At 39.9% G+C, this 24,831-nt stretch overlaps 1 protein-coding gene and 1 long non-coding RNA gene across 2 annotated transcripts in view; both read left to right on the top strand.

The window, feature by feature from the left end:
* The window catches only part of cwc27 (CWC27 spliceosome associated cyclophilin), a 30,359-nt gene extending 11,652 nt beyond the window's left edge, over nucleotides 1–18,707 (top strand). Inside the window, exons 11-14 of the mRNA XM_044174489.1 lie at nucleotides 3,434–3,537; nucleotides 11,792–11,901; nucleotides 12,024–12,127; nucleotides 18,170–18,707. Of these exons, the coding sequence (XP_044030424.1) occupies nucleotides 3,434–3,537; nucleotides 11,792–11,901; nucleotides 12,024–12,127; nucleotides 18,170–18,332 (481 nt within the window). The 3' untranslated portion in view covers nucleotides 18,333–18,707. The remainder of the gene's footprint in view (nucleotides 1–3,433; nucleotides 3,538–11,791; nucleotides 11,902–12,023; nucleotides 12,128–18,169) is intronic.
* A 2,650-nt stretch (nucleotides 18,708–21,357) lies between these two features.
* LOC122865493 lies at nucleotides 21,358–24,831 on the top strand. Its single transcript, XR_006375491.1, has 3 exons — nucleotides 21,358–21,567; nucleotides 21,763–21,924; nucleotides 24,555–24,831. It is a non-coding gene; the product is annotated as an uncharacterized LOC122865493 (long non-coding RNA).

Here is a 24,831-nt window from a genome sequence, read left to right as displayed (position 1 = left end):
TGCTTTCTGTTGCCCTCAAAGCTCACTTAAAGGGGAACTCTGCTGATTTTTTTTACACAAAGATCCGTTTATTATTAGTTATAAGGTGTACTATACAGCCTGTGAAAGCAGTTGTATATTGTCACCTGTGGTTCTGGAGGAGCCTTGTCAATTCTGAGAAAATATGAGAAAAATCAGTGCATCTCTTGCTTCTTTCTTTTTTAAACGTGACTCTTGTGAGTCTCCCCATTTAAGGGAAGTGTAATACAAAATGGCAATTTTTTCAACCTGTTAAATCTGACAAATATAACTAATTGATATTCACCATAATGACTAATATGTGTAGCTGCCTTTTGTAGTAGAATAGTCATTTTTAGAGGTAGACAAAATAACATGTAAAATCTTCTTTTTGATGGACCTGACAACCCAGTTACAAAGGTGGTTGCACATAAGAGTCATATTGAGTCCTCAAAAAAGTCTCAAAAATCATGATGACATATTCCAAAGAGAGTTAAAGTAACTTAGTAGCACTTTAAATGTAGACCATCACTGTCTTACTGCCCACTTACTGCAGTAATTACACATTTTAAACAGAAGATAAACAGGCTATGTTTACTTTCGATGGATGTCAATATGTTTTGAATCGAGGTGTACTAGCCAAAAAATATAAATTTTACCAAATTTACTAGGCTGTACCTTTTGTGTAAAATGTCGAAATTGGGAATGGCAGCTATAGTCAATATTATTATATTATTTTGCCCACCTCTGGTTTGTCACATCTGAGTCATATTACCATACTGTATACTGTGTGTCTCAGTAAAGAGGTTTGTTGTCATTGCTCCTAGACAGAGCTGAGCAGGCGACTTCCTCACACAGGCCAAGTCTGACTCTGCCAACCAGTTCTGCTCTTGGTGACTCAGTCTGGATTCAGCTGCAACAGTTTTTCTTCAGGAAAAGAGAGAACTAACAACAACTGTATGTCTGACTGATTCCTCATGTGTATCCTCAGGAGCAGCAGGGAAGCTAACGAGGAAGAGACATGACATCAAGTCACAGCCACAGTTCTTAATATTTGCCAAGGCCTTTAAGGTTAAAATATCACTAAGTTTGATGCCTCGATGCTTTGCCACAGGCAATGTCAGAGAATTAAACAAAGGTAGTATGTGGTAGTAAGTATTAGAGAGCTAGAAACAGAAGAATGAAAGTTCCAGATAAAAGGAAAGAAAAGGATATAAATGAATGTCAGTCCGGAGAAACAGATGTAAGAAACAAAGGCAGCCATTGTTTGCTCTGGAGATGCCTCACATGTTTCTAGGCCAGGGGCCCAGACTGTGCAGCTTACCTGTGCTTTGTGGCTCCGCAAGAGAATGGGACAAAAACAGAGCTGTCAGGCAGTACAAAAATATTATCATTTCCTAACATAACATATCTGCTCTGCAACTGGCAGTAGTCTCAATCATGTGAAAGGGAACAATAATCAGCATTGCTGGCCCTGGTTCAGACTTCTAGCAGTTAGCCTTGCATGAGCTGGGCTTCGGGCCACCTGCCAAAAAGGACGCTACCTTGAGTCAAGGAAGCAAGGATGTGCCTTGGCCTGCCTCTGTCATCCAGTTATAGGTTTTATAAGGGTGGCTGGACATGAGCAGTGTTTGTAATTCTTAATGTTGTGCCACTTGAGGGAAGGAAGTATAAAGGTTTTCATTACTTCGGCCACAAACAGCATTTGACAGTTATGTATCACAGGACGTTTATGTAGTTTATTGCACACAATGTGCAATACATGGCTTTCATCCAAATGGTTGTGCTCTGCTTTACATGCATATTCACTGCGTGCATATGCTTATGCAGAGGTGTGGACTCAAGTCACATGACTTGGACTCGAGTCAGACTCCAATAATGAATCTGATGACTTTAGAGTTGACCTGACAAAACCAAAAAAGACTTGCAACTTGACTTTGACTTTAACACCAATGGCCTTCAATTTTGTAAAGGGCACATCATGACTTGTTTAGGACTCGAAACACAACGTTTTGCCTGAATTGACTTGGAACTTGACCTTGGACTTGTTGGTCTTGACTTGAGACTTGTTGGTCTTGACCTGGGACTTGTCTCTTGATTTGAGACGTGTTGGCCTTGACTTGGGACCTATTGGGCTTGACTTGGGACGTATCTCTTGATTTGAGACTTGTTGGTCTTGACTGGAGACTTGTTGGTCTTGACTTGGAACTTGTTTGAATTGACTTGAGACTTGTTGGTCTTGACTTGGGACTTGTTGGTCTTGACTTGGGACTTGACTTGGAACTTGTTTGAATTGACTTGGGACTTGTTGGTCTTGACTTGGGACTTGACTTGGAACTTGTTTGAATTGACTTGAGACTTGTTGGTCCTGACTGGGAACTTGTTGGGCTTGACTAGAGACTTGTTGGTCTTGACTTTGGACTTGGTGGACTTGACTTGGGACTTGTCTCTCTTGATTTGAGACTTGTTGGTCTTGACTGGAGACTTGGCTTGGAACTTGTTGGTCATGACTTGGGACCTGTTGGTCTTGACTGGAGACTTCATTTTGGACTTGTTGGTCTTAACTTGGGTCTTCACTTGGGACTTGTTGGTCTTGGTTTAGGACTTGACTCGGGACTTAATTGCCAAGATTATAGACTTACTTGTGACTTACAAAACAATAATAATTTTCCACCTCTCTAATTATGTACAACTAATCAAAATTAATATTTAAAAGCCCCAGACAGCAGCCTATAAGATTTGAAACATTGCAATTAGGTTGTACAATGTTGATTTTAGTTGTATTATCCCTCACATGCATGTATTATAAAAATAATTTGCTGTACGAGATGGAGTACAGAACTATATTCATTACCACTGTTGAGTGACAGCACTTAAGTTAAGAATTACAGCTTTAATGAGTTACAATGACAATTACTCATCTCAAAATAAGAAACACATTGACATTTTTCTCACTTGAGTCTGCTCAACCTCAACACCCCTTCTAGTGCTTTCCAGGAGCCTGGAGGGGGGAACAATTACTTTATTAAGGCTCCATCAAATTTATTGGAGTAACACATGCTTTTAATGTGCATTCTTCAGTAAGACACTTGCATGGTGTTTTATGTTTGTTTTATATACCCACATAATTAGCCACAAACATTAAATTTTGAGAGGCATAAAGTTTCAGAACAATTGATTTTTGTTTGTTTGTGAAGACCAGTAACATTGAGGGTATTGATGTAATTTTTTTTAAAATGCTGTATACGCTTCTTTTACAGCAGGAGCCAGTGGATCCAAAAGTCAGCTTTTAACTTTTCACCATACATTTGTCATGACTGACTTTTGTCTGTGAACCTGTTGCTCTGTCATCGTTCTTATCTGTCACAGGTGTAATCTTTTATAACAGTTATATATGTTGAGTTAAATTCTTCATCCTCATTTCTCGCCTCCACAGTGATGAATTACGGAAAGAAGCGCGGCAGTTGAAGAAGGAACTACAGGCCATAAAGCAAAGGAAAGAAGAAAGTTTAAAACCTGCTGTAGATGAAGTCAAGGAGGGTATGTGAGCAGATTTTATTCCCCTGCATTTACTGATGGATGTGTATCACTGTTACCCATTATACTGTGAATTTATTGGTGGTTGATAATATACTCTACATGTATCTTACCACAACTAGGTGCTTTTTAAGGATGTTTGACAGAGAACTCTTTCACCACAGAGCTCCAAGTGTGAACAAAGTCTCTAAGAGGGTGGTCCGTGCTACATTCTCCGCTAATGGACACTAAGACAGGCAACCCTCTGATTTTGTCAATTAGTTGCAGACGTCTATTTTTTCCTCCCCAAGGGTCTGCATTTTTGTGTTAAAGCTCACAGAAAATTGCGTGGGTGAAAATTGTTGAGTGGCCGCCATAGTTGCACATCAAACCCTTTTGTGTTTTTGTTAGTTTGCAGTTTTGGCCAATGAGAGTCTGTAAAAAATCTGCCCCCAAATCTCCTTGGGTCTTCACCACACTGCAGTCTGTCATAATGCCGTCAATCTTTGGATTTTTGCTGATGCTGAAACACATTTTTGAAAATTACCAAAAATTGCTTAGGCACAGAGGTTAGCTTGAGGTTGTGTGTATATTGTTGTGCAACAAAACAAAATAGTTTGCAGGGGGTTCTGCAGGGACCAGCCTAACTGTGGGATTACCACCAGCCAGAATGTACCCAAAAAAAGACCATGATGGGCTTTTGTTGCTCAAACATTTTTGACTCCACAAACACTGATGGTTTTATGTATTTAAACACAGACACTGAGCCCACTCTTGACTTGCCGCTGATTGGTTCAAGATTTTAGGTGAAAGAGCACAAAATACAATCATTACATTGTACTTTAATACTAAGATTAACTAAGATTCTGCCAGTGCCTCTGACTTAATGTGTTGCTCTTAGTGATATCTGCATGGAGTTAAGCTGTTTCTATAAACATCCTAAGCAGAAAGAGGCTTTCTCTTAATAGATCCAGTTATAAACTCAAGTGTTGAGTCAGTAACAGCCCTGCATTGTTATACAGAGTGGCAACTAGCCTAAGCTCCTCCATTATCTTAAGGTATTTAAACTCTGCCAGGGACCTTTGTTTTGTGCTTCTCTGGCAGCTTAGCCAGAGGCAGGAGTTTCTTTTAAGAGTTCCTCATTACATTTCTGTGTTGGAAGCAAAAGTTAATTCCATTAGATAGAATTCTTAGATGTCATGGGCCAATGGCCACTGCAGGGGAGACAGATGTCTGCTCAAATGCTGTAAATCTTGAAACTCAGCTCAGCCACAGAAGAACACTGTGGTGAGGGCTCGTTTTATCTCATCCCACTGGAGAAGCTGCGCAGCACTTAGAGCTGCACACTCACATTAAGGCTCACACTGAGACTGCCATCCCTTAAAGCTTAAATCATTCTCCTGGTTCTGCTCTGACCTCTTTGTAAGGGTCAACCTCTGGTCTCATTTCACTCACATGCTTCTCATATTGGTCAGTGTAAGTTCAGTGGGGGGTGCACGTGATGTAGGAGCTGCAACTAACAATTTCTCTTTTTTGTCAATTCATTTATCAGTTATTTGGTTTATAAAATGTCAGAAAATAGAAGAACATTTTCAGAGCCATAGGTGACGTCTCCAAATTGTTGAATAGTTGGTTTTGTGTGACCAACAGTCCAAAACCCAAACACGTTCAGTTTACTTTCACATAAGACAAAGGAAACCAGCAGATCTAAACAATTGAGAAGCTGGAACCAGAGACTGATCAATTAATCAACAAATTGTTTCAGCTCTGAAAGATTTAATAGAAGATCCTAAACTTTTCAACAAATACTATTTTTATTTAGAAATGATATTCTTATACATTAAATACCAATTGGTGGACAACAGCTGTAGCACTGTGCAGTGCTTCTTGTTATTAAGTCCACCACCTGTACCCTGACATAACTTGTATGCACTAAACTAAACCAAATTTAGCAGCAGTCTGCTGTCACACACGGTGCATCATGCAACCAGTATACTCACTGTGACTCCAGGACTGGTTTGTCTAATGGTGACAAGCCTAGATGAAGCAGCTTACGACTGATAATTTTTTCCAACACGAGAAGTAAACATAAAGTTTTAAATCTTGTAAAATTCTGTGGAAGTAAACAGACAATACATTGGCCCAAGGCGTAATTGTGTGTGGTAACTATGTGAAGACTTCAGCATGTGCAGACAACCAGCATGTGCACACTGGTGGCGTTTCTTTTTGCCCATAAATCCACCAAATTTGGTCTGTGGGAACAAATTTGACTTCATTTGGCGTGACCGGCAACTGTATCACCGAGTATTTGATGATACCCTTCTTTAGTTTCAGGGGTAAAGTGAGAAAAAGCGAACAAACCAAGGCATTGATGTTATATTTCATATTGGTCTTAATGTTTTCTGGTAAGAGGGCTCTATGTAACATACTGACAGACTCTAAAATCATTTAGTGGATTTGGATATTTGATCAGTTATTTCTGTGTCCTACAATCCTAATATATTATCATTTGTTTCTGTTGCAACCAACCAACTGAGAGGCAGCTTGTGGTATTTAATCTGGTGACTTAGTGGTTGAGACGCATACCATATATCCCCCGGCCAGGGACCTTTTGTGGCGTGTCATACCTCCCCTCTCCCAGTGTTTCCCATTTATGTCTGCACTGTCAGTTGTCCAAAAGTCTTAAAAAATGATAAAAATGTTGACGACACAGTGCCAATTACCAATTTTGTGTTTCATGGCACTTGAATAATATCTCTTCACAGCAAAACCTAACTACCACAATAGGACCAGAGGTGAACAATCATTGCATGGATTTTTTTGCAGCATATTTTTTTATCATAATAGTTGCCATAATACTTTTGCTCTGTTTCATTCTGTTGCTTTAAATTAAAGGGACAGTTCACCCCAAAATCAAAAATACATATTTTGCCTCTTACCAGTAGTGCTATTCATCCATCTAGATTGTTTTGGTGTGAGTTGCAGAGTTTTGGAGATATCGGCCGTAGAGATATCTGCATTTTTTTTTTTTATATAATGGGACTATATGGCACTCGGCTTGTGGTGCTCAAAGCGCGAAAAATACATTTGAAAAACTCAACACCAATGTCTCTTTCTAGAAATCATGACCCGGTTACTCAAGATGATCCACAGATTTGTTGTGAGCAGCTTCATGTAGGAACTATTTTCTTTCTACCGATAGTTCCTACATGAAACTGCTCACAACAAGGTCTGTGGATAAATAGCATTACAGGTAAGAGGAAAAATATGTATTTTTGATTTTGGGGTGAACTGCCCCTTTTAAGGTTGGACTCCCAAGATGATGTTTGTATATTTGTTATATATCAATGTCAGTGTAAAGTGGTTGCTATTTATTTTAAGATCAATACATTCCCACAGTTTTGCCATTATTCAGGCTAAGGCACGACTGCAGCTACTGAAGCTAATGTGTGACCTCATGCATGGCTATGGAAACTACTTACTTACTTCTAAAGCTTAAACGTACTTACAGTGTAATACATTCATGCTAAAACAAACATTGAGGCAGTTACCTTCTATTATTTCTGTCTTAATTCAGTCATGTATTGTACCCAGCCCATGGATGCATAAAACACACACACATAGAAGACACCAAATAGAGTAAAGATTCACTGCAATGGTCTAATTTTCTGTAATATTGCTATAAATGGTTATGTAACTCTTGACCATCCCATCACAGTTCTGCATTAAATCAGTCAGTGCCCATTCCTCATCCTCCTCCACCAGCAGCCGTCCATATGGCTGGCATGTGCATGACATTACACTTGATTGGAGTGAAAAGCAAATTGTCTGCAGAATATATATATATATATATATATATATCGGGGGGGGAGGTTGTTTTTTTTTTACCTTTTTTGAACTATTTTTTCACAGTCATCACTTCAGTTTTCATCACATAAATTATAGCGTGTTCCTGTAGTCTGGTTTTCTCTCTCTTGGCATGACCGCTGGGTGCCAGAGCCAAAAATAAGAGAGCCATTCTGAAACCACTGTCCATTCAATACCCACCCTAAATGATGTGGCAGCAGTCTTCATCCCACGTAGATATTACACAGGTTATGCCTGTGTGCTCTTGGTGTTTTATTACACTGCTGCCTGTTGCATATTGTTGACTTTGAAGAAATGTTGCAGCAGAGAGACATTTGAAACGTCAATTACCTGTGATCAAGATTAGCATGTTATTTTGCCTACTCAATATACCATTTGACAGTTTTTGACCAAGTTAGTAATTTTCACAGGACACTTCTGAAATATTAAGCACTCTTTGTTGTTGTAAAATCAAAGATGGATAGTTGGTGTTGACCTCAAGGCACTAACTGACAAAATCATTTTTTTGTTTTTGATTGATGATCATCAGTAATGTTGCCTCACAGCTCGGCGCCGCGCTGGTTTGACTTTTCAATGAAAACAGATAAGGGCAACCTTTTATTCTATAGAAGAGGTGTTTGTCGTCCACAGCAGCCTCTGGTTGCTACAACACCACCAGCTTGATTTGTAGCTCTCTTGAGCCCATGTGACAGGAGAGGGGAGGAATGTAGTTAGAAAGGCCATCAAACTCAAAGATAGTAGTTAGTGACAACAGCTGGAGAAGGTGATGTGTGTTCCTCATGTAGGACCTCAGGGCATCATCAGTCAGCATCCAGCATGTCACAGGCTGCAGCAGGAGAGGTGACTGGGGGGGAGATGGAGGCAGATCACTTGTTGGTCTCATAAATCAAGAGGAAAAGGGTTTGCCCCTCGAGCAGCAGAGCAGACTTGCATGTTGACACAGCGGGAAGTGGAGAAAGTGTGGCGCTTAGATTTCCAGGGCTGTGTTGGGAAATTCCAGTGAAAGCTCAGTATTTGCAGTATTCGCAGCCTGAAAGCCCAGAGAAACTAGAATCATTGCATGGTTTTCTTAAATGATAGCCGACCCGAACATGTGACTGTTGCATTTCGTTGTTACATTCCTCCTGAGCTCCTCAACAAGAAATGTGACTTCTGCCAAAGAACATAAGTGAAATATCTTCCGGTATAAGAGGGCTAAATGACATTAAAGTACTTAATTTGAGATTCTATAAATTTGTATTTTATATCTCAATTACTTTATTTATATTGATGAAATAATGCTTTTTAAAATATTTAACTTGCTGAAAGTTAGATGAGAAGATCAGTACCACTCTCAAATCTGTACTCGCTTAGTTTAGCATAAAGACTGGAAGCAGGAGCAAACAGCTAGCCTGACCGAAGGTAAAAAATCCACCTACCAGCACCTCTAAAGCTCACTCATTAACACGTTATATTTCTTGGCCGGACGCATTAACTTCCAGGAGTCTCTGCTGGCCGCCTGGGAACCTCACAGTGACGGCTCCCAGCCAAGATATAGTCCCACACATAACCCCCTGTAAAACCGCAACTTGTCGTTTTTACAGTCCGGTTTTTGTATGAATTAAGCAAACGAGATATATGGTGTTACTTAGCGAGCTTTAGAGGTGTCGGTAGACTGATTTTGTTACCTTCTGACAGTCAGGCTAGCTGTTTCCCCCTGTTTCCAGCCTTTATGCTAAACTAAGCTAACATTCTCCTGGCGGTAGCTTCATACTTAGCGATGAAGTAATATGAGAGCGGTATCGACCTTCTCATCTAAGCGTTTGTACCTTTTAGGATGTTTTTCTGTGAGAGCTGCTTAGTGTAAAGAGACTTGGCTTCATTTTGGAGAGACTGAGGTTGAACTCTGACTATAATTTCTTCACTGCAACATAAAAATGTTTTATGATTAAAAGATACAGTGGACTGTGTGTATTTATAATAAAATATGTTACTGCTTACCTTTATGTAAGCAGAATAACAGATGGCCTGAATGAAACATGGCCTGTCCAAGGTTTCTTCCTTTTTTTTATTTATTAATTATTTAAATTTATATTTACCCAAATAAAGTTTTTTTTTGTGGAAGAATCTCTAGTTGGTGGGGCAACCTCAGGTTAGTTTTCTAACAGGCTTTTCTGTGTCTTAAGCTTTATTTTTCTCCCCTGTGTTTTACGTTGTTGCATTTCTTCTGTAATTTAGTGTTTATTAGTAGATCGTATTAAGCACTTTATCTTTTCATAGTCAAGCCCTCTTGAGAGACTTTACTGCTCATGATAAACGGCTGTATAAATAAATACATATTAACAGAAACTCATAACATTGCAGCTCTTACTAAATGACAAGCAGCGGACTTCAGTATTTTCTCTGTTACATCATTTATTTGGTGCAGCTGAATGTGTCACAGCGTCCAGTCAGAAGTGGCACAGCTTGGCCAGCCAGGTGACGCTCGCGGTGCTTGTGACGTCACATTTTGTTGTGGAAAGAAAGCGCTCCGGCAGCCAGCAGACTGTGCTCACTGTCTGCCGCTCTGTGACTTCACAGCCTGCATGTCTGAGCTGGGAGATTTACAGAAGCACATTAACTGCATGAGACACCAATGTCAGCATGCTGATTGTCTCTCCTTTCATTCACGATGTGAGACTACTTCACACATACGGCAGAGGAGGACAGTTTGGTGGAAAGTTATTTCCAGCATTGACGTCAGCACTGCGGCTTTACTCTGTCTGCCTGCATTTGATAACACACACAGATCAAACCTCGTTATATGTAGCTGCTGTAGTGTCCAGTTTTACATTTCAGACCTTTGTGTTCTTATTAGAGTTGCACCTAATGATTGTTTTATTATCGATTAATCAGGCAATTGTTTTCTTGATTTATTGTTTAGTCCACAAAAAGTAGTGAAAACATCCATCAGAAATTTCCACGAACCCAAGGTGACGTCTTCAGATGTCTTGTTTCATCCGACCAACAGTCTAAAACCACAAATATATTTAGTTTACTATCACAGAAGATTAAGAAAAACAAAGAATATTTACATTTTGAGAAGCTGGAACAAGTGAATTTTTGCCGACCAACTGTCCAAAAACCAAAGATATTCATATTAGAATGATATGAAGCAGAGAAAGGAAGAAAACCATCGCATTAAAGAGGCTGGAACCAGAGAATGTTTGGAGTTTTAGCTTAAAAAATTACTTAAACGATTAATTGGTTATCAAAATAGTTGCCGATTTCTTCTTTTTCAATCAATTAATTTATGAATCCTATGTATTCGATTAATAGATTAGTAGCTCTTATTCCTATATTAGACATAATTCTCGAAAAGAGAGAGCGAGAAGAGTCGTTTTCTTTTTATAAACTTTTTCTAAACTAAACACATATTTATAAAAAGACGACTCCTTGCTAATATTTCTGTAACATCAGTTTAATGGCTTTTGTTTTTGCGTTCCTCCAACCAAGAGAATGAAGTGCACATATGCCCATGTGTCCGCTCTCCGCTAAGGATTAAAGGGGTCTTTCCTTGCCTGGGAGCGATCAGTTACATAATGTTTGGGTATAAGGTAGCAGCCGGAATATAGGTCATCTCTGAGATAAAGTGAGGGGTTACTAGGTTAGGGCTTTAGTCCACTACATCTTTGTGAAGGTTGGCAGCAGTATGGATTCATTCAGAGAGTCAATCTGAGATGAGAGGACTCCCCTTTGTTGACTCATCTTTTCACCTCTCTTATTATCATGTTCTCAGATCACATACGGCAGCAACTGTCACAGCTTGACAAGCTTTACTTCCTTTTGTCTTTTCTCTCTGATCATGTTCTGCCCTTTTTTTTAGCTCCTCGTCTGTCTAAACTAAACAATTTTAGTCATTTCTGTTTGTGATTGCAAAATAGATATAAATAGATAGAAAGTGTGTGTTCATTCCCAGGTTTTGTCAAAATGTTGTGTATCAAAATGTCCTTTTTTCTTCTTTTCTTTCTTTCTTTTTCTTTTTCTTCTCTCGATGAATGGAATGAATTTTCTTTTATGTTATTATCCTCCTTTTTTGTACTTTTTTATGTCTCATGAGGGGCAGGGGATGTGGGTGCATGGGGATTGGGTGTTCCAATATTATTATGGTTTGCGAGCATTTGGTGGCTCCCAAATTCTTTGACAAATCTTGAAAAATCAAACAAGCCTGGCAGCAATCTTTGATTCTGCGTAGTGGGAAATATAGCCAAGCCTAGAGAAGAACTGGATTTAATATATTCAATGGTTATGTTGTTGTTTATATTTTAAAAATATTTTGTAAAGTACTTTATGATTTTTTTGATTTTTTAATTTATTTTTTGCTTTAATATTGCCACTGCCATCTAGGGTTAGTTAACAGTAATCAGTAGTGATGTCTCTCTTGTCTCTCCAGTGGATAAAAAGCCGTCCAGTGAGGCCGTGGCTGAGTATCTGGAGGGACGAAAGAAGTACGAAGAGCTTAGGAAACAAAAACGGAAGAAAGGCTCAAACAGAGAAGAACAGGTAAAAGAACCCAATATGTGGTCATTACTTACTGAACTTTAAATACAAATCATTTCAGGTGACGGATTGGGGACTATTGGGATATTGATTGGGATAGTGATAATGTCTGATCTTTTTGGTAGACACTGGCCCTCCTCAATCGTTTCAAGTCCAAGCTGTCTTCGGCCATCACTGAAGCTCCAGAGGAGGACGTGGAGGAGCTGGCAGAAGATGACGACAAAGGATGGTCAGTGAGCCTAATACCATAAGTGGAATATTTATTTTATTTTTTTGGCTTTGTGGTCATCTATCATTGTGGAATCAAAACATTCTTAAGTTTGTTTGAATTTACTTAGAAGTTGATTAAACAAAGTCGGGCATGTTGCCAACCGTGGCCCAGCCTTCACTCTTTTTAGTCCATCCTTACAGTACATTAACTTCCATTTGGGGCTGAGAGGAGTATGCATGCAACATTTGGGGTTTTACTGAAGCCAAATCGTAAACACAGCACCTTGTTCAGATGCTGGCTATCACCGTCATTATCACTGTTACTAATACTATTTGAAGTTGGATCTGTGTATCATTTGGAATGGCAGCACACTCACCATCATTGCTGCTACGGGTATCGTCATTTTAGCTAATATTTGCTGAACCGAGGCTCGTTGGGTCATTGGGCCAATTTTCAAACAAATTCTGGAAATTTCAATTTCTCCAAAACCATCTACCAAAAAACTGGCCATACCGTTGCAGAATCATGCTACGTTTTACATCTATAACACCTATTGTTTATCACGGGGTTCGGGAGTTTGGTGAGGCACGGGTCACACCGTGACCTTAATACTCCTCACAGTTTCATTGGTTTTACGACCCGCAACTTTACTGTTATGGTTAGGAACATAGTGGAGCATTTAGCAGCTAAAGAGACAGATATTTCCCTCAGGACTTGGTGGAGACTAAAAACAGCTAAAAGGGGAGTGAATATCGGAGTTACATTCATCAGGTGGCTAGAAACGTGACTTTAAGTCAATGCTTATGTTGCTTTGTGGCAAGAAAAGTTAGCTTAATGTAGAAATATTGAAGTAGAAATTAAATGTACTAGCCCACTCCCACCATAACCTGGCTGAGTAAAAGGAAGTGGTCATGACTCCAAATTGAAATGATTTACTGTAGAAAACAATTGAAAACAACTGGTTCTTTTGGTACGTATCAACAGTCCAGGGCTTTACAGTAAGACTGCACCTGTTAGTAGGAAACCATGACAGAAATCACACAATCTGCTCACCAATGAAATGACACCAATTTGAACAATAAACTACTGGATTATTGTATAGTGCTGCTTTTACTTGTTTAGGTATAACTCAAGATAGTTAAATAAACTGAATATACAATGGTTAAACTTTCATTTAAATGTTAAATTGTTTTTCATAAAATTTATCAGGTTAGATTTATGGATTTATGGTTGTCTGTTAATTATTTTTTTTTACTTTAGTATTTCGTTACTTTAACTGCAATTATTGTAATTTCATGCCAACCTAAGTTAGGAGGACCTTTTTGTCAGTATTTTATGATACTCACAGTGTATGAATGCCTCTGGAAAAGGAATACTGGATAAGACAGAATGAAATAGCTGCCGTGTAAGCTGTCTGCTGAGCTTTAAATCACTGACACTATTCACTCTAGCAAATATTAGTAGCAGCACTGAGCAGCATGTGAGCACACCAGAGTCCTGAGTGCTCCTGGAGAGTTCAAGAAGTTTGGCAAACACACTGTTTTGTGGACGGTTAAGTTCAAGCATGACAAGTTGGCACGGAAAGACCTTTTTCATTAGCCTCTGCTGGATTTACATTGTGTTATTCCTATTGATACCCTCCTGTAAACACTGGATTGTAAGAGATTGTAAAATAAACCATTTATTATAATAGTAAGAGCAGCCTAAATGCAGAAAATCCTTCTTTGTACCAGAAATGATGGAACTGACCTTTGTCAGATCCAAAGCTTGCTTCAGGTTCTGTGTGAAAGTTCAAGTGTGTGTGTGTGTGTGTGTGTGTGTGTGTGTGTGTGTGTTTGTCAAGTTGGGATTTCAACCCGCAGCCACCAGATTGGCCATCAGGAAATCAGCCCTGACGCTGTGTTTTCCTCTCATATTCTGTTTTTCACCAAAGATCTCAAAGTCTAACTACACAGAGTAGGGGTTTGAAATGAATACCATGTGTTTGAATTTGAGCAAAGTGTCTGTGTGTGAGAGATTTAGAATAACAAAATCTGTAGTTGCTATTAGTCTCGAGAAGCCCCCTTGAAGTGTAGTCTGTCTGTATGTGTGTCTGTGTGTGGGGGCCCTAATGAATTTGAGAGAAGCCTTGGCTGGCTTTTGGAGCCTCTCCCGGCTGTAGACACCTCACTGTGCCGCCCCCTCCAGGTATGGCAAGGAGGGAGGGATGGCGGCAGTAGCATAGCAGTCCTTGAAAAACACTAGTGGGAAGTCTGTGCCACTCTAGGAGCACTGTGAACAGAATGTGGGTTACAACAGGTCAGACATTGGAAGTCAAGTCTGGGCCAGAGGAGGTAAACTATTCCATCTGTGTCTCTGTCTACAAAGTCTGACTCTCCCTCTTCAGCCCCCTCCTCTCGTTCTCCACTAACACACACACAAGCTCACAGAGTCCACACACTCAATGCAAAGAGCCCGCCGTTACAATCACCATCCCTCCTGTACTCCTTAATTCTCTCCCACCCCCCCTACTCGAGCAAAAAAAAAAAAGGCAAGAAAAATAAATTGAGGAAAGGCTTCTGTAGCCTCACATCATGGCAGCACAGAGTGGTTTTGATAAGCCCTGAACGCTGGGTCACCTCTCGAAGCTGTATGACTCTGAGGCTGTACGGCCGGCGGGCTGTCATCACTGAGACTGCTAGACAAATTATCAGAGGCGGCCTGCTCACACTGCAGGAGTCCTCAGGGTCTGCCAGAGTCTAGCCATGACATTCTAGATGAGCTGTCACAACTCCTGCCGATTTCAAATGAACACTGGAGAGAGTGCAGAGTGCGCAAACACACAGACTGACGTACTAACACACCCAAACTGTGCACTCAGCCAGAGAACGGCGCAGACATATACCACATGCTTTACACCGTAGACACGGCATCAAACACAAAATATTTTTAAAATATACAATAGAGAATATACAATTTCTTTATTTACAGCCAGTTTGAAACACACACTGCTGCACATGGGCACAATGTACACACCCAGACATTTACAGCACAAGGTCACGTAAATATGTTTTTCTCTAGCAGATAAGAAAGACTTGCTGATCGTCATCTTTAAAGGGAAGGTTCAAAGATTGTGACATATGCCGGTATGAGGGAAGCTATCGTTACTGATGTAGATGTGTGCATGTTAGTTTAGTCTATGGACATCGACAGAGATAGAGATGTTCGAGCCACTGGCTTGTCAGACAAACATGAACAGCAGTAAACGGAGCCAGTTAAGAACTCATGATCAACGTTGTAGACCACAGAACTCAGTCTCATCTGACGGGGGAGATGTGATATTGTTTAAATACGAGGAGAACGGTGCATATTTTCAGACGGTCTCTCCTGGAAGGAGTTCATAGTGATGCACTCGGTTGTTCACGTGAAAAGTGACAGAAATAGGTGTGTAACAAACAAAAAGAGAGCGCTTTCCCTTTCTCATCCTCGTAGAGCCGGCCAATCATGCCATGAATTGAGTGTGAATGTCGGATTGACGATTTCGGTTTTGATTCCACGCTAGCAGCTCTGTGAGGCTGTACTTAGGCACAGCTGATGTTTAGCAGGTATAATTTTTAGTTTAGCGTGTTAGCATGCTAATATTTGCTAATTAGTACTAAACACAAAGTACAGCTGAGGCTGATGGGAATGTCATTAGTTTTGCAGGTATTTGGTCATACACCAAAGTATTAGACACATTTACATTTTGACATGATGATGGTGCTACATGAAAAGTTAAGGGATCACCAAAAAGATTACAGTTCATCCTGACGGGGGTAGGAATGTGTGTACCAGATTTTATGGCAATCTATGTTATAGTTGATAAGGTATTTCACTCAAAACCACGACATCATGGTGGCTCTAGAAGAAAAGTCAGAAGATCACCAAAGTCATTAGGATTCTTCCTCTGGGGACCATGAACGTATGTAAAAAATTTCGTGGCAATCCATCCAATAATTGTTGAGATATTTCAGCCCTGACCAAAGTGGTGGACAGACTGACATTGCCATATCCACAGAGCCACGCTGCTAGCATGACTAAAAACTTTCCCAGTCCACAATCCAACATTTTTCAGTTATTTCTGATTCTGGATTCTCCACTCGGACATGAATGTAGGAGGATGTGGCCGGCTGACAACATGGCAGGGTTTTTTTTAGCCTCTAGCGTGGCTAAAAATGAATCCTTGTAATTGATTAGTCACTCCTGCTTTGTTGTTTAGATTTACTGATAGCATTCATACAGCAGCTGAAGAAATTCTGTCAGTGGGAGAAAATGTGTTTTATCTGTGAAGTGCCTGACACTGATATCTCCTGTGAGGAATGTCCTGATTCTTTAATCTGTATTTGGGGGAAGAGAAACTGACTAGGGAAATGAAAGACACATGAGCGTCTGCTCTCTTGGGACCAGGGCTTTCTTTGAGGATTTTTGAACTGCTAAGATGTCTCAAAAATATGAGCCTAATACTGTAATATACTATACTAATACTTTTAACAGAGAAAAACCATTCAAATACGTATTTAATGGTCCTGTGTTAACGGAAGCGTTTTTTAAGTCTGATTCTTTAACTAGGTTTTGCTACACTTTGAATACCAGTATTAATATGGTCGAATATTCCCCAACCAGACTCATCAGACTCATGTTTTAACCATTTTGTCTGGCTGCCCCTGTGACTTTAAATTCCAACAAGGCTTAAAATCTGTGTTCAAAACACCTTGTGTGGCCTAGGCTTAACATGGCTGTATATTAGCTTCCCACAGACAGCAATACAGAATATTTTGGAAATAGTTTAGAAATAATTTGGGTTTAGTCTAAATGACAAAGTTCATCCAATCACTTGGATAAAGTTGTGTAGTGTTTGTCAGTCATTTGATTAATCAATATTTTTATATTCACAATGGATCATTCCATTTCCAGCCGCAGCAGGCAGCTGTTTTCTGTGAAAAAGCTCTGATAAACCCACTGTCTGTTGTTTAGTGCTGGGCAGGTAGCGTACAGACAATGTTAGCGGACTAGCTGGTGAACAAAGTGAAGCATTCAGCAGCTGAAGATATTTCCCTCAGGAGTTTGTGGAAAACAAAACAGACCAAATGGGAGAACTTAAATTTCATCTGGTGGCCTAATGCTAGTGCTAACGTCGCTCTGTGTCTGATGGATGTGTAAATTAGCAATGTTTTGGTAACATGTTTACCATAACAACTTTATAAGGTAATAAAATAATGTCAGATGTTGAGTTTCCACCCTGTTTCTGCCGCCCCCAGGTGGCCCAAAAAATCAATTAATACAGCTTTAATGCTGACAGCAGTGTACAAGCATTACTCAAAATCGCAATCACAAATAATTTAATACTAATTAGTAGTACAAGTCATTTTGCAATCATCATTTATATAGAGCAAGTAAGCATTCAAGTAAATATACAAAGAGGTCACTGCTTGACCTGATGGCTCATCAGTCACAAACTTCACTAAACATTTAGTATTGTTACAAGGGGAAAAGTCTCACACTCGGGACACAAGAAAACAGCATTTTAGTATCGAGGGTCTTCACTAGAGTAGTTGCTAATGATTTACTGTGGAGTTGCAGCTGTTATATTGAAACAATTTTGGGTATTTCATGATAAATTTCAGTTTCAAGTATGGCATCAGAGCTCCGCAAAATGCAAATCAACTGGCTTTATCTGAGCTTTTAGCCCTAGCCTGTTTACCATGCCTGTTTACTGCCAACATGACAGACCCATATTCCATTTAAAGCATGCTAATGCATGACTGCATAGCACCTAGCCAATCCTCCTCCTTGTTTCATGCTTTTAATGTTTTGTTTTCATCTCTTTGTGTTTGTGAACTTATCTCACTTTATTCACTTTTACTTGCCTGTTTTAATGTAGGTATAAATGACTTTTACTATTATTATTATTCTGATAATGATATTCATGATTAGCAGCTGAAAAAAGAGACAAGCCTCTCTGTAAAAGTTCTACAGAGCTGTGATTTAGTGGATGCTCTGCCGCTGTTCTTTGAACTCTCCACCTCTCTCCATCTGATTTAGGATGGCCCATGTTCTGCAGTTTGATGAGCAAACCAGAAAAGTCAAGGATGCCAACATGCAGGACGAGGACACTTTCGAGATCTACGACCCACGCAACCCCGTCAATAAACGAAGGAGAGAGGAGAGCAAGAAGATCATGAAGGAGAAGAAGGCCAAGAGGTGAGGTCATGAGGTCGAAGGTCAGGTCCTGCCCAAGCCATGTGACTTAAAAACTGGTCATACAGCATCCGGCCTGTCCACTTTTCCACCACTTCAAACCCCACTTTGTTGAACGGTTTCCTGGCTCGAACATCTGGATTGAGCTGAGCTGAGCGCATACGATCCCTGTAATCTGTGATGGAAAGGCTTCTTCACTTGGAACAGCTGCACCCGGACAACCCTCAGTTAAGACTGTGGTCATAGTAATGATTAAGGGCGTGATTTGATTACGTGTAATGTTGTTAACTTTTCTATGCCATTCGTTTTCTGTTTATGTTGTCTAGAGCTTAAATGTGAGCATTAGACTTTGCCAGAAAAAAATAAATTACATTTGCAAGCAGTCTGTAATGATTCTGTTTGTCTCTGTTCTGTTTGCTTTTAAATAAATGTACCAGTCACCAAAGTGGTCACTTCATCACCTGTATAATCTAATGCAATCCAATACAACAGCCCTGCCATAACATCTACCTTTACAGAGCTCATAATGTTCTGTTTTTGGTGACACTTTGTTGAAATGTGTAAATTCAATTATATGTTTATTTTTGAGGTCAGCGTTAAAGGTGTTGTTGTACTGGACTGCATTACACTCAGAGGTGTTTAAAAACGTTTGTCCTCTCTATTTCCATACATGAGGGGGTCAGAATATTAGAAACACCTCTGAATATAACGCAGTCCGGTACAACACCATCGCTAACTATCACCTCAATGCTAAAACACTTATGTGACAGTGTAAAATAAATATTATATCATCATAAAAGTAGACTTTATAGCAGAACAGTTGTATTGGATTGCATTTGATTGTACAGGTGTATATTAGTTGTTTACAACACCGTATTCCTTAAGTCAAAAGGCCTGAGCTGTGTCCAAAATCACCCACTCATATACTACATAATAAACAATAGTTTCCTCTATAGTGAGCAGTAAATTTAGATTTCAGACACTTCATCATTTTGCGCCATAAATGACTGGTGTAAGTTATGTTATTAATTCACATACAAGTGCCCAACATGGGCTTAAAAGAAACCAAAAATACAGTTGCGGTGGTGAAACATTCATCAGACAGGAACATAACATCTTACATATACTGTAAGATGGCATTGTAAAGAACCTTATCTCGTGTCCCAGAAAATCTGCCACAAAGAAATGTTCCCTTCCTGAAACACCAACTTTTTTATAATCATCCAACCAGTGAAGCCCTTAAATCATCATATAATGAGCAGTAAAACCTGAAATGGACTTCATCTTCAATCTCACTGAAATCAGTCTGTCTTCTTCAGGTGGATCCTTAAACCTGCCTGTTTTCAGTCGCTAGTTATTAGCCAGTTGATACTGTACCTGAAAGGTTGAATTTCTGCATTTCTGCTTCACATAAGGCTCTACACTGTAGTTGGTTTTCATGAGACAAAATGTTCATTCAGGTTTGTACCAAACAGGAGCATTACAAGTATTACACTGTGAGAGTATAAATTAATCATACAAAACGAAGCTTTCACCTCACTAATCCAGGGATGTTCATGCAAAATGTCCCAGTCATTATCACACACCTGTAATTTCATATCTATCAACTGTGAAGTGCTGCATGTTGGAATTATTAGAAAAAGTAATGTACATGCTATGGACACTACATTTTTTGTTCCACTAAGACAAAACCTTAAGATGCATACCAAACAACTGCAATGTCCCAGGTCTGATCCCAGCCTTTATTGTTATCATATCATCCTGTATTTCCTGTCTGTATTTCTACTGTACTCTACTAAGACAAAAAAAACAAGAATCAGAATTTGGACGCTCAAATAAAATGGTGGAAAAAGTAAATAAAGTGCACTAGGTAGTAGCTGGGGAGTGATTCTAAACACAGCCTTGGTTTCATAGCTAAGACATCTGCTGTATTGAGCTTTCCTGTTTTGTTTATATACCCTAAGTACTCTTAATACTGGGCACATTCATCAGCTGGTGAGAAGCAGTGTTTTGCAGTGGAGTGACAGAGCAAGCGGTTTCTCAAGATAAAACTGCAGTGGGCGTCCCGGTAGCTCACCTGGTAGAGCGCATACCGTATATCAAGGCTGAGTCCTTAATGCAGCGGCCCGGGTTCGAGTCTGGCCCGGACCCTTTGCTGCATCCCCTCTCTCTCCCCCTGCCTTCCCTGTCTCTATAAAGCAGAAATGCTGAAAAAATAATCTACAAAACAAAAAAAGCTAAAACAGCAGCACTGATACTGCTCACTATAAACAGCTGGAATCCCAGAAACAGAGCAAAGTGGTATCAAACTAATTATAGGCAACTGGACGTTAGTGATTAGCCTGGTTCATCTTCTCATCTCTGATTCAACAGATATGATGAAGCCTCACTTCACAATAGCAGTTTTCACCAGATTAAAGGAGTAGTTTGACATTTTGGGAAATACTCTTATTCTTTCTTGCTGAGAGTTAGATGAGCAGATCGATACCACTCTCATTTCCCAAAATGAATTAATGCTGAGGCGGAAACTAGTGATGGATATTGTTTTTTTCAACAATATCTGGCAGACTGTCCTGCGCAGGTCAGCAGTGGAGCAGTCAGAGCTTGTAAAAAGGAACTGTTTAAACCAAAGACTTTACCTCACTGTGGTGGTTTTGGAGTAAATGATCTGCCGCTGCCATGTGTGTGACCAGGAGCTGCATTTGGCCAGCACACTATTTTTTTACTGCACTTCTGGGATTTCACTTAAATTTTCATGTGGAACAGGAAGGAGAGTTAATGTTACATTATGAGTCCTGCTCGGCCCAAACGGCCGCAAATCTAAAACAGGTGATACAGTGATCTAACTGACTATATGTGCTTCTGGGTCCAGGTCCGGTTGAAATGTGCCGCTGATGTGTTACTGAGAGAAATGCAGAAAAAAAATCATCAAATATTTCTTTTCCTGAAGATGCAAAGAAATGCGCTGACTGCTCAGATAAATTAGCTTTTTATAAGGACATTGCTTGCCACATAAATCAGTAATTTGTGTTTAATGGGGAGGCCAGAGAGGAGGACAAGACAGTGTAATTCCTCTCCAGCGCCACCAGGAGAATACTTAACGTTCCCCGGTGTCACTGTGCCCAGCTCGGAGCAGGAAATACCACTGTTCGCTGCTGATCACGTGACTGCCAGGGATGAGATAGAATGGTAATAGCATTATCATGCTATTCTACAACCACTATCTCCCTCTGCCCTTGTGGGTAAGGGCCAAATATAGCCAGATAATCCTTCTCATCTCTCAGAAATTCAACTAACACTTCTTTTGTAACAGGGATTATTTTCTCCTGTCCTCTTACTTTCCATATTTCCTTTTGTTGTTAGATGACAAACTCGGGGTTTACACAAAAGCATGTATATTTGCATTTAACTTTTAACTCTTCCTTTGCACACTACAGGTTTAAGTGGCCCTTTGTTGCTGTAGCTCATATGTTGGATGGGTGTGTGAGAGCAGCAGAGATGGTCCACGTGCCTGACCCCTGAACTGTGGCCATGAGTCCTCCCTCCATGTGTAATTCCCCGGGCTGTGATGGACAGAATGTGCAGAAGAAGAGAGCTGGGTAAGTTCATAGGAGGGGTATTGATGAGTTTGGGAAATCAAAGAGAAGATGGTTTGGACAGGCACGGCAGGTTTTCATGGTTAATGGTTGGTCACTCACAGACGTCCAAGGACAGAGCAGAGAGTTAATTTGTCTCTGCTGCAGGTGTCCTCACTGCCTACCAGCTTTTTGGCTCTACTTTAGTGTTAAAGGATAGGTTTGGAATTTTTCGAGTCTAAAACAACACTCACGGCCATATGTACATGGAAAGGGTTATTGGTTTCTGAAATTGTTCCTCCTGTCCGTACTGGCCGTTAAAAGATCTTTTCCCAAAGCGATTTCACTGTAAGTGATGGCGGACGATATCTACAGTTCTCATTCTGTCAAGTACATCTGACTTAGTTAAATAAAGTGTGTATCTACCAAACTTAGTCTTTTTAGTACCAAATTCGCACTTTGTTTTTCCTCAGACAGTATTTCTTTGCTGAGCTGCAGTGGCAGGATAGTAACACCAAGAGGAGAATTTCTACTAAATAGACTGTAACTTTGGAAGACTGCTGAAGATGACTGCTGATTTCAGATGTACTTTAATGCATTTTTAGACAGAATGACGACTGTAGATTTTGTCCCTCATCACTTAGTGGGCCTTCAGACCGAAATCAGCGATTATTTTATCTTTGTCACGACGATTGAGATGTAAACAGTAGGAATACAGCTTTCACATTTCAAAGTAATCCACCAGGAATGTGCACTTTGATGGTTGACGTTGCAATGTGGCAAAAAATGATCCCGGTTAAACTTTTTTGGCGGACGACCCTGTGTTTTTTTTTTGCCGAAGCCCCCCGCTGCATTGCAGAACTAAACCCGGCCTTACATTGAAATCATGTTGGGAAGGGATCTCTTCAGAGCCAAGATGGACAGGAGGAAGACTTACAGTCACCAAAAACTCTTTCAGTGAACATATGGGCATGTAGGTATTGTTTTAAGAATTTTAAGGTATCCTTTAACATAAGTTGAATCAGGGCCCCCTTCTCCTTTAATATGCTTTACTTGGATAAATGTCCTTATGTCACTGATCGTATTTCACAGCTACTTTATAAGATTATTTTTCATACTGGCCAAGTCTTTCTCTTACAGCACTCCTCTTTTTTCCCCCTCTGTGAACAGTATTCTCCAAAAGAGCCTCTTGTATCACACCAGAGCAAAATTAGCATGCACACTTGTTAGAACATACAAAGATGATAAAGTAATACAAATTAGTCTTTGTCTGGCAGTGCTGCTGTGCTCTTTTGTTGCTCTTATGTTTGTGGATCATAGTTAAGGCTACTCGGACACACCTTGAAAATGACGTGCAGAATTGCGTGTCAGGAACCAGAGGGATGCCAGTGGGGGCAGTGCTGTGTGATGCAGAGAACTGCCCGGGTGTTGGGACATTTATAATAACATATTCATTCCTCTACATCTTGCCAAACATGAGGTCCAAGCAAGGCCTGCCCATGAAATTTCCAATACCACAGCAATTGGACAGGACTGATCAGGAATGAATACTATTTCTCAGAAACTGAACACACAGAAGGAAACTAGTGTAAACAATAAATTAAGCCCAGGACTACAACTAAGACCAAGGTTAAACCTCAGAAATACTTAACCTCAAACTGAAAGAATATTTAGCATTGAGTTACATGGAAGGCAGTTTTTATCTAACCTCCTAGTTGGACTTTAAAAAATATTTCCATTTATGGTCTGGGTGAATTTATTCCATATTGTGAGAGATTATTAGAGAAAGAGGTAAGTACAATATTGAATTTTGGTGAGAGGCCAGTAGGGGCCACAATATGGTTTGGTTTAAATGTGGACGGTAATGCCAACCAGTCATAGTATAGTGCAGTAATATTAATAAAATAATGTCTTAATTATTATTTTATTAGCTTTTAGATACAGACATTCATGCTCCCCTCAGGATGAATTGCAACTCTGGTGAGGCCCTGACTTTCCATCCAGCTCCATCATCAGGTTTTAATCTGTCCAATACTTTTGGTCCAGTACTTTACATAGACTAGGGTTTTAATTATGTCTCTGCGTGAAATGGGCATGCGTGTCGGAAAGTTACCAAAACTGTCAGACTCAACTCTGCAGGTTGTGTATGCGTGATGGTTCAGCAGGTAGCTGGGTCACCTTTCAGGGATGCGGCTTTGTTCCTATACTGTCCTCTGTCAGCAAGTAAATGGATTAAGTGTATAAAGAATCAATAGCCAATCACTTAGGCCAATGGAGGGAAGCCAAGAGCTTTTGCTTGGTTGTGGATGAGACTGAATAATATTGTGTGTGTATGTGAGTATCGTCATTTGGGTAGATGGTGCTCTTGAACAGCATACTCCTTGTACAGCATACTTAAGGACATCCTCTCTCTCTCTCTCTCTCTCTCTCTCTCTCTCTCTCTCTCTCTCTCTCACATTATGAAATCCATCAAGAATGAATTATGTCGTGATTTAGCCTCTTCTGCTTCAACTGCCCACAACTAATAAATGACAGGAAGCTAATGAGGACAAATGATAATGGTGCTGTAGTCACAGTACAGAAAGCTACAAGGCTCATGGTTATTACTCTGTTCAGTTATACATTGTAATGCTGCTTCTATCTCCGTTTCATAGCCCACATGTCCTTCACTCTCGACAAGGAAAAGGTGAATCTTTGTATAATACACGGACATACTGAGGACATCCAGTGGAGGCACATTGAAGGTTTGACAGCAATCTTGATGGTCCGCTGTAATGTGAATCCTCTATAAGATCTATTCTTTTAGTAGCTTGTAACTGTAATTATGTTCTGAGGTAACAATATGTTTTATGGAGGAATAAGTCATCCTATTTTATAGTGTGTGTTAGTTGTCCTTAATGTAATCTCTCTGCGCTCTCATTACAATAAAAA

This window comes from Siniperca chuatsi, linkage group LG18, assembly GCF_020085105.1.
Source record: "Siniperca chuatsi isolate FFG_IHB_CAS linkage group LG18, ASM2008510v1, whole genome shotgun sequence".
In the NCBI taxonomy this organism is placed as follows: domain Eukaryota; kingdom Metazoa; phylum Chordata; class Actinopteri; order Centrarchiformes; family Sinipercidae; genus Siniperca; species Siniperca chuatsi.
This window is presented reverse-complemented; position numbering and strand designations above follow the sequence as displayed.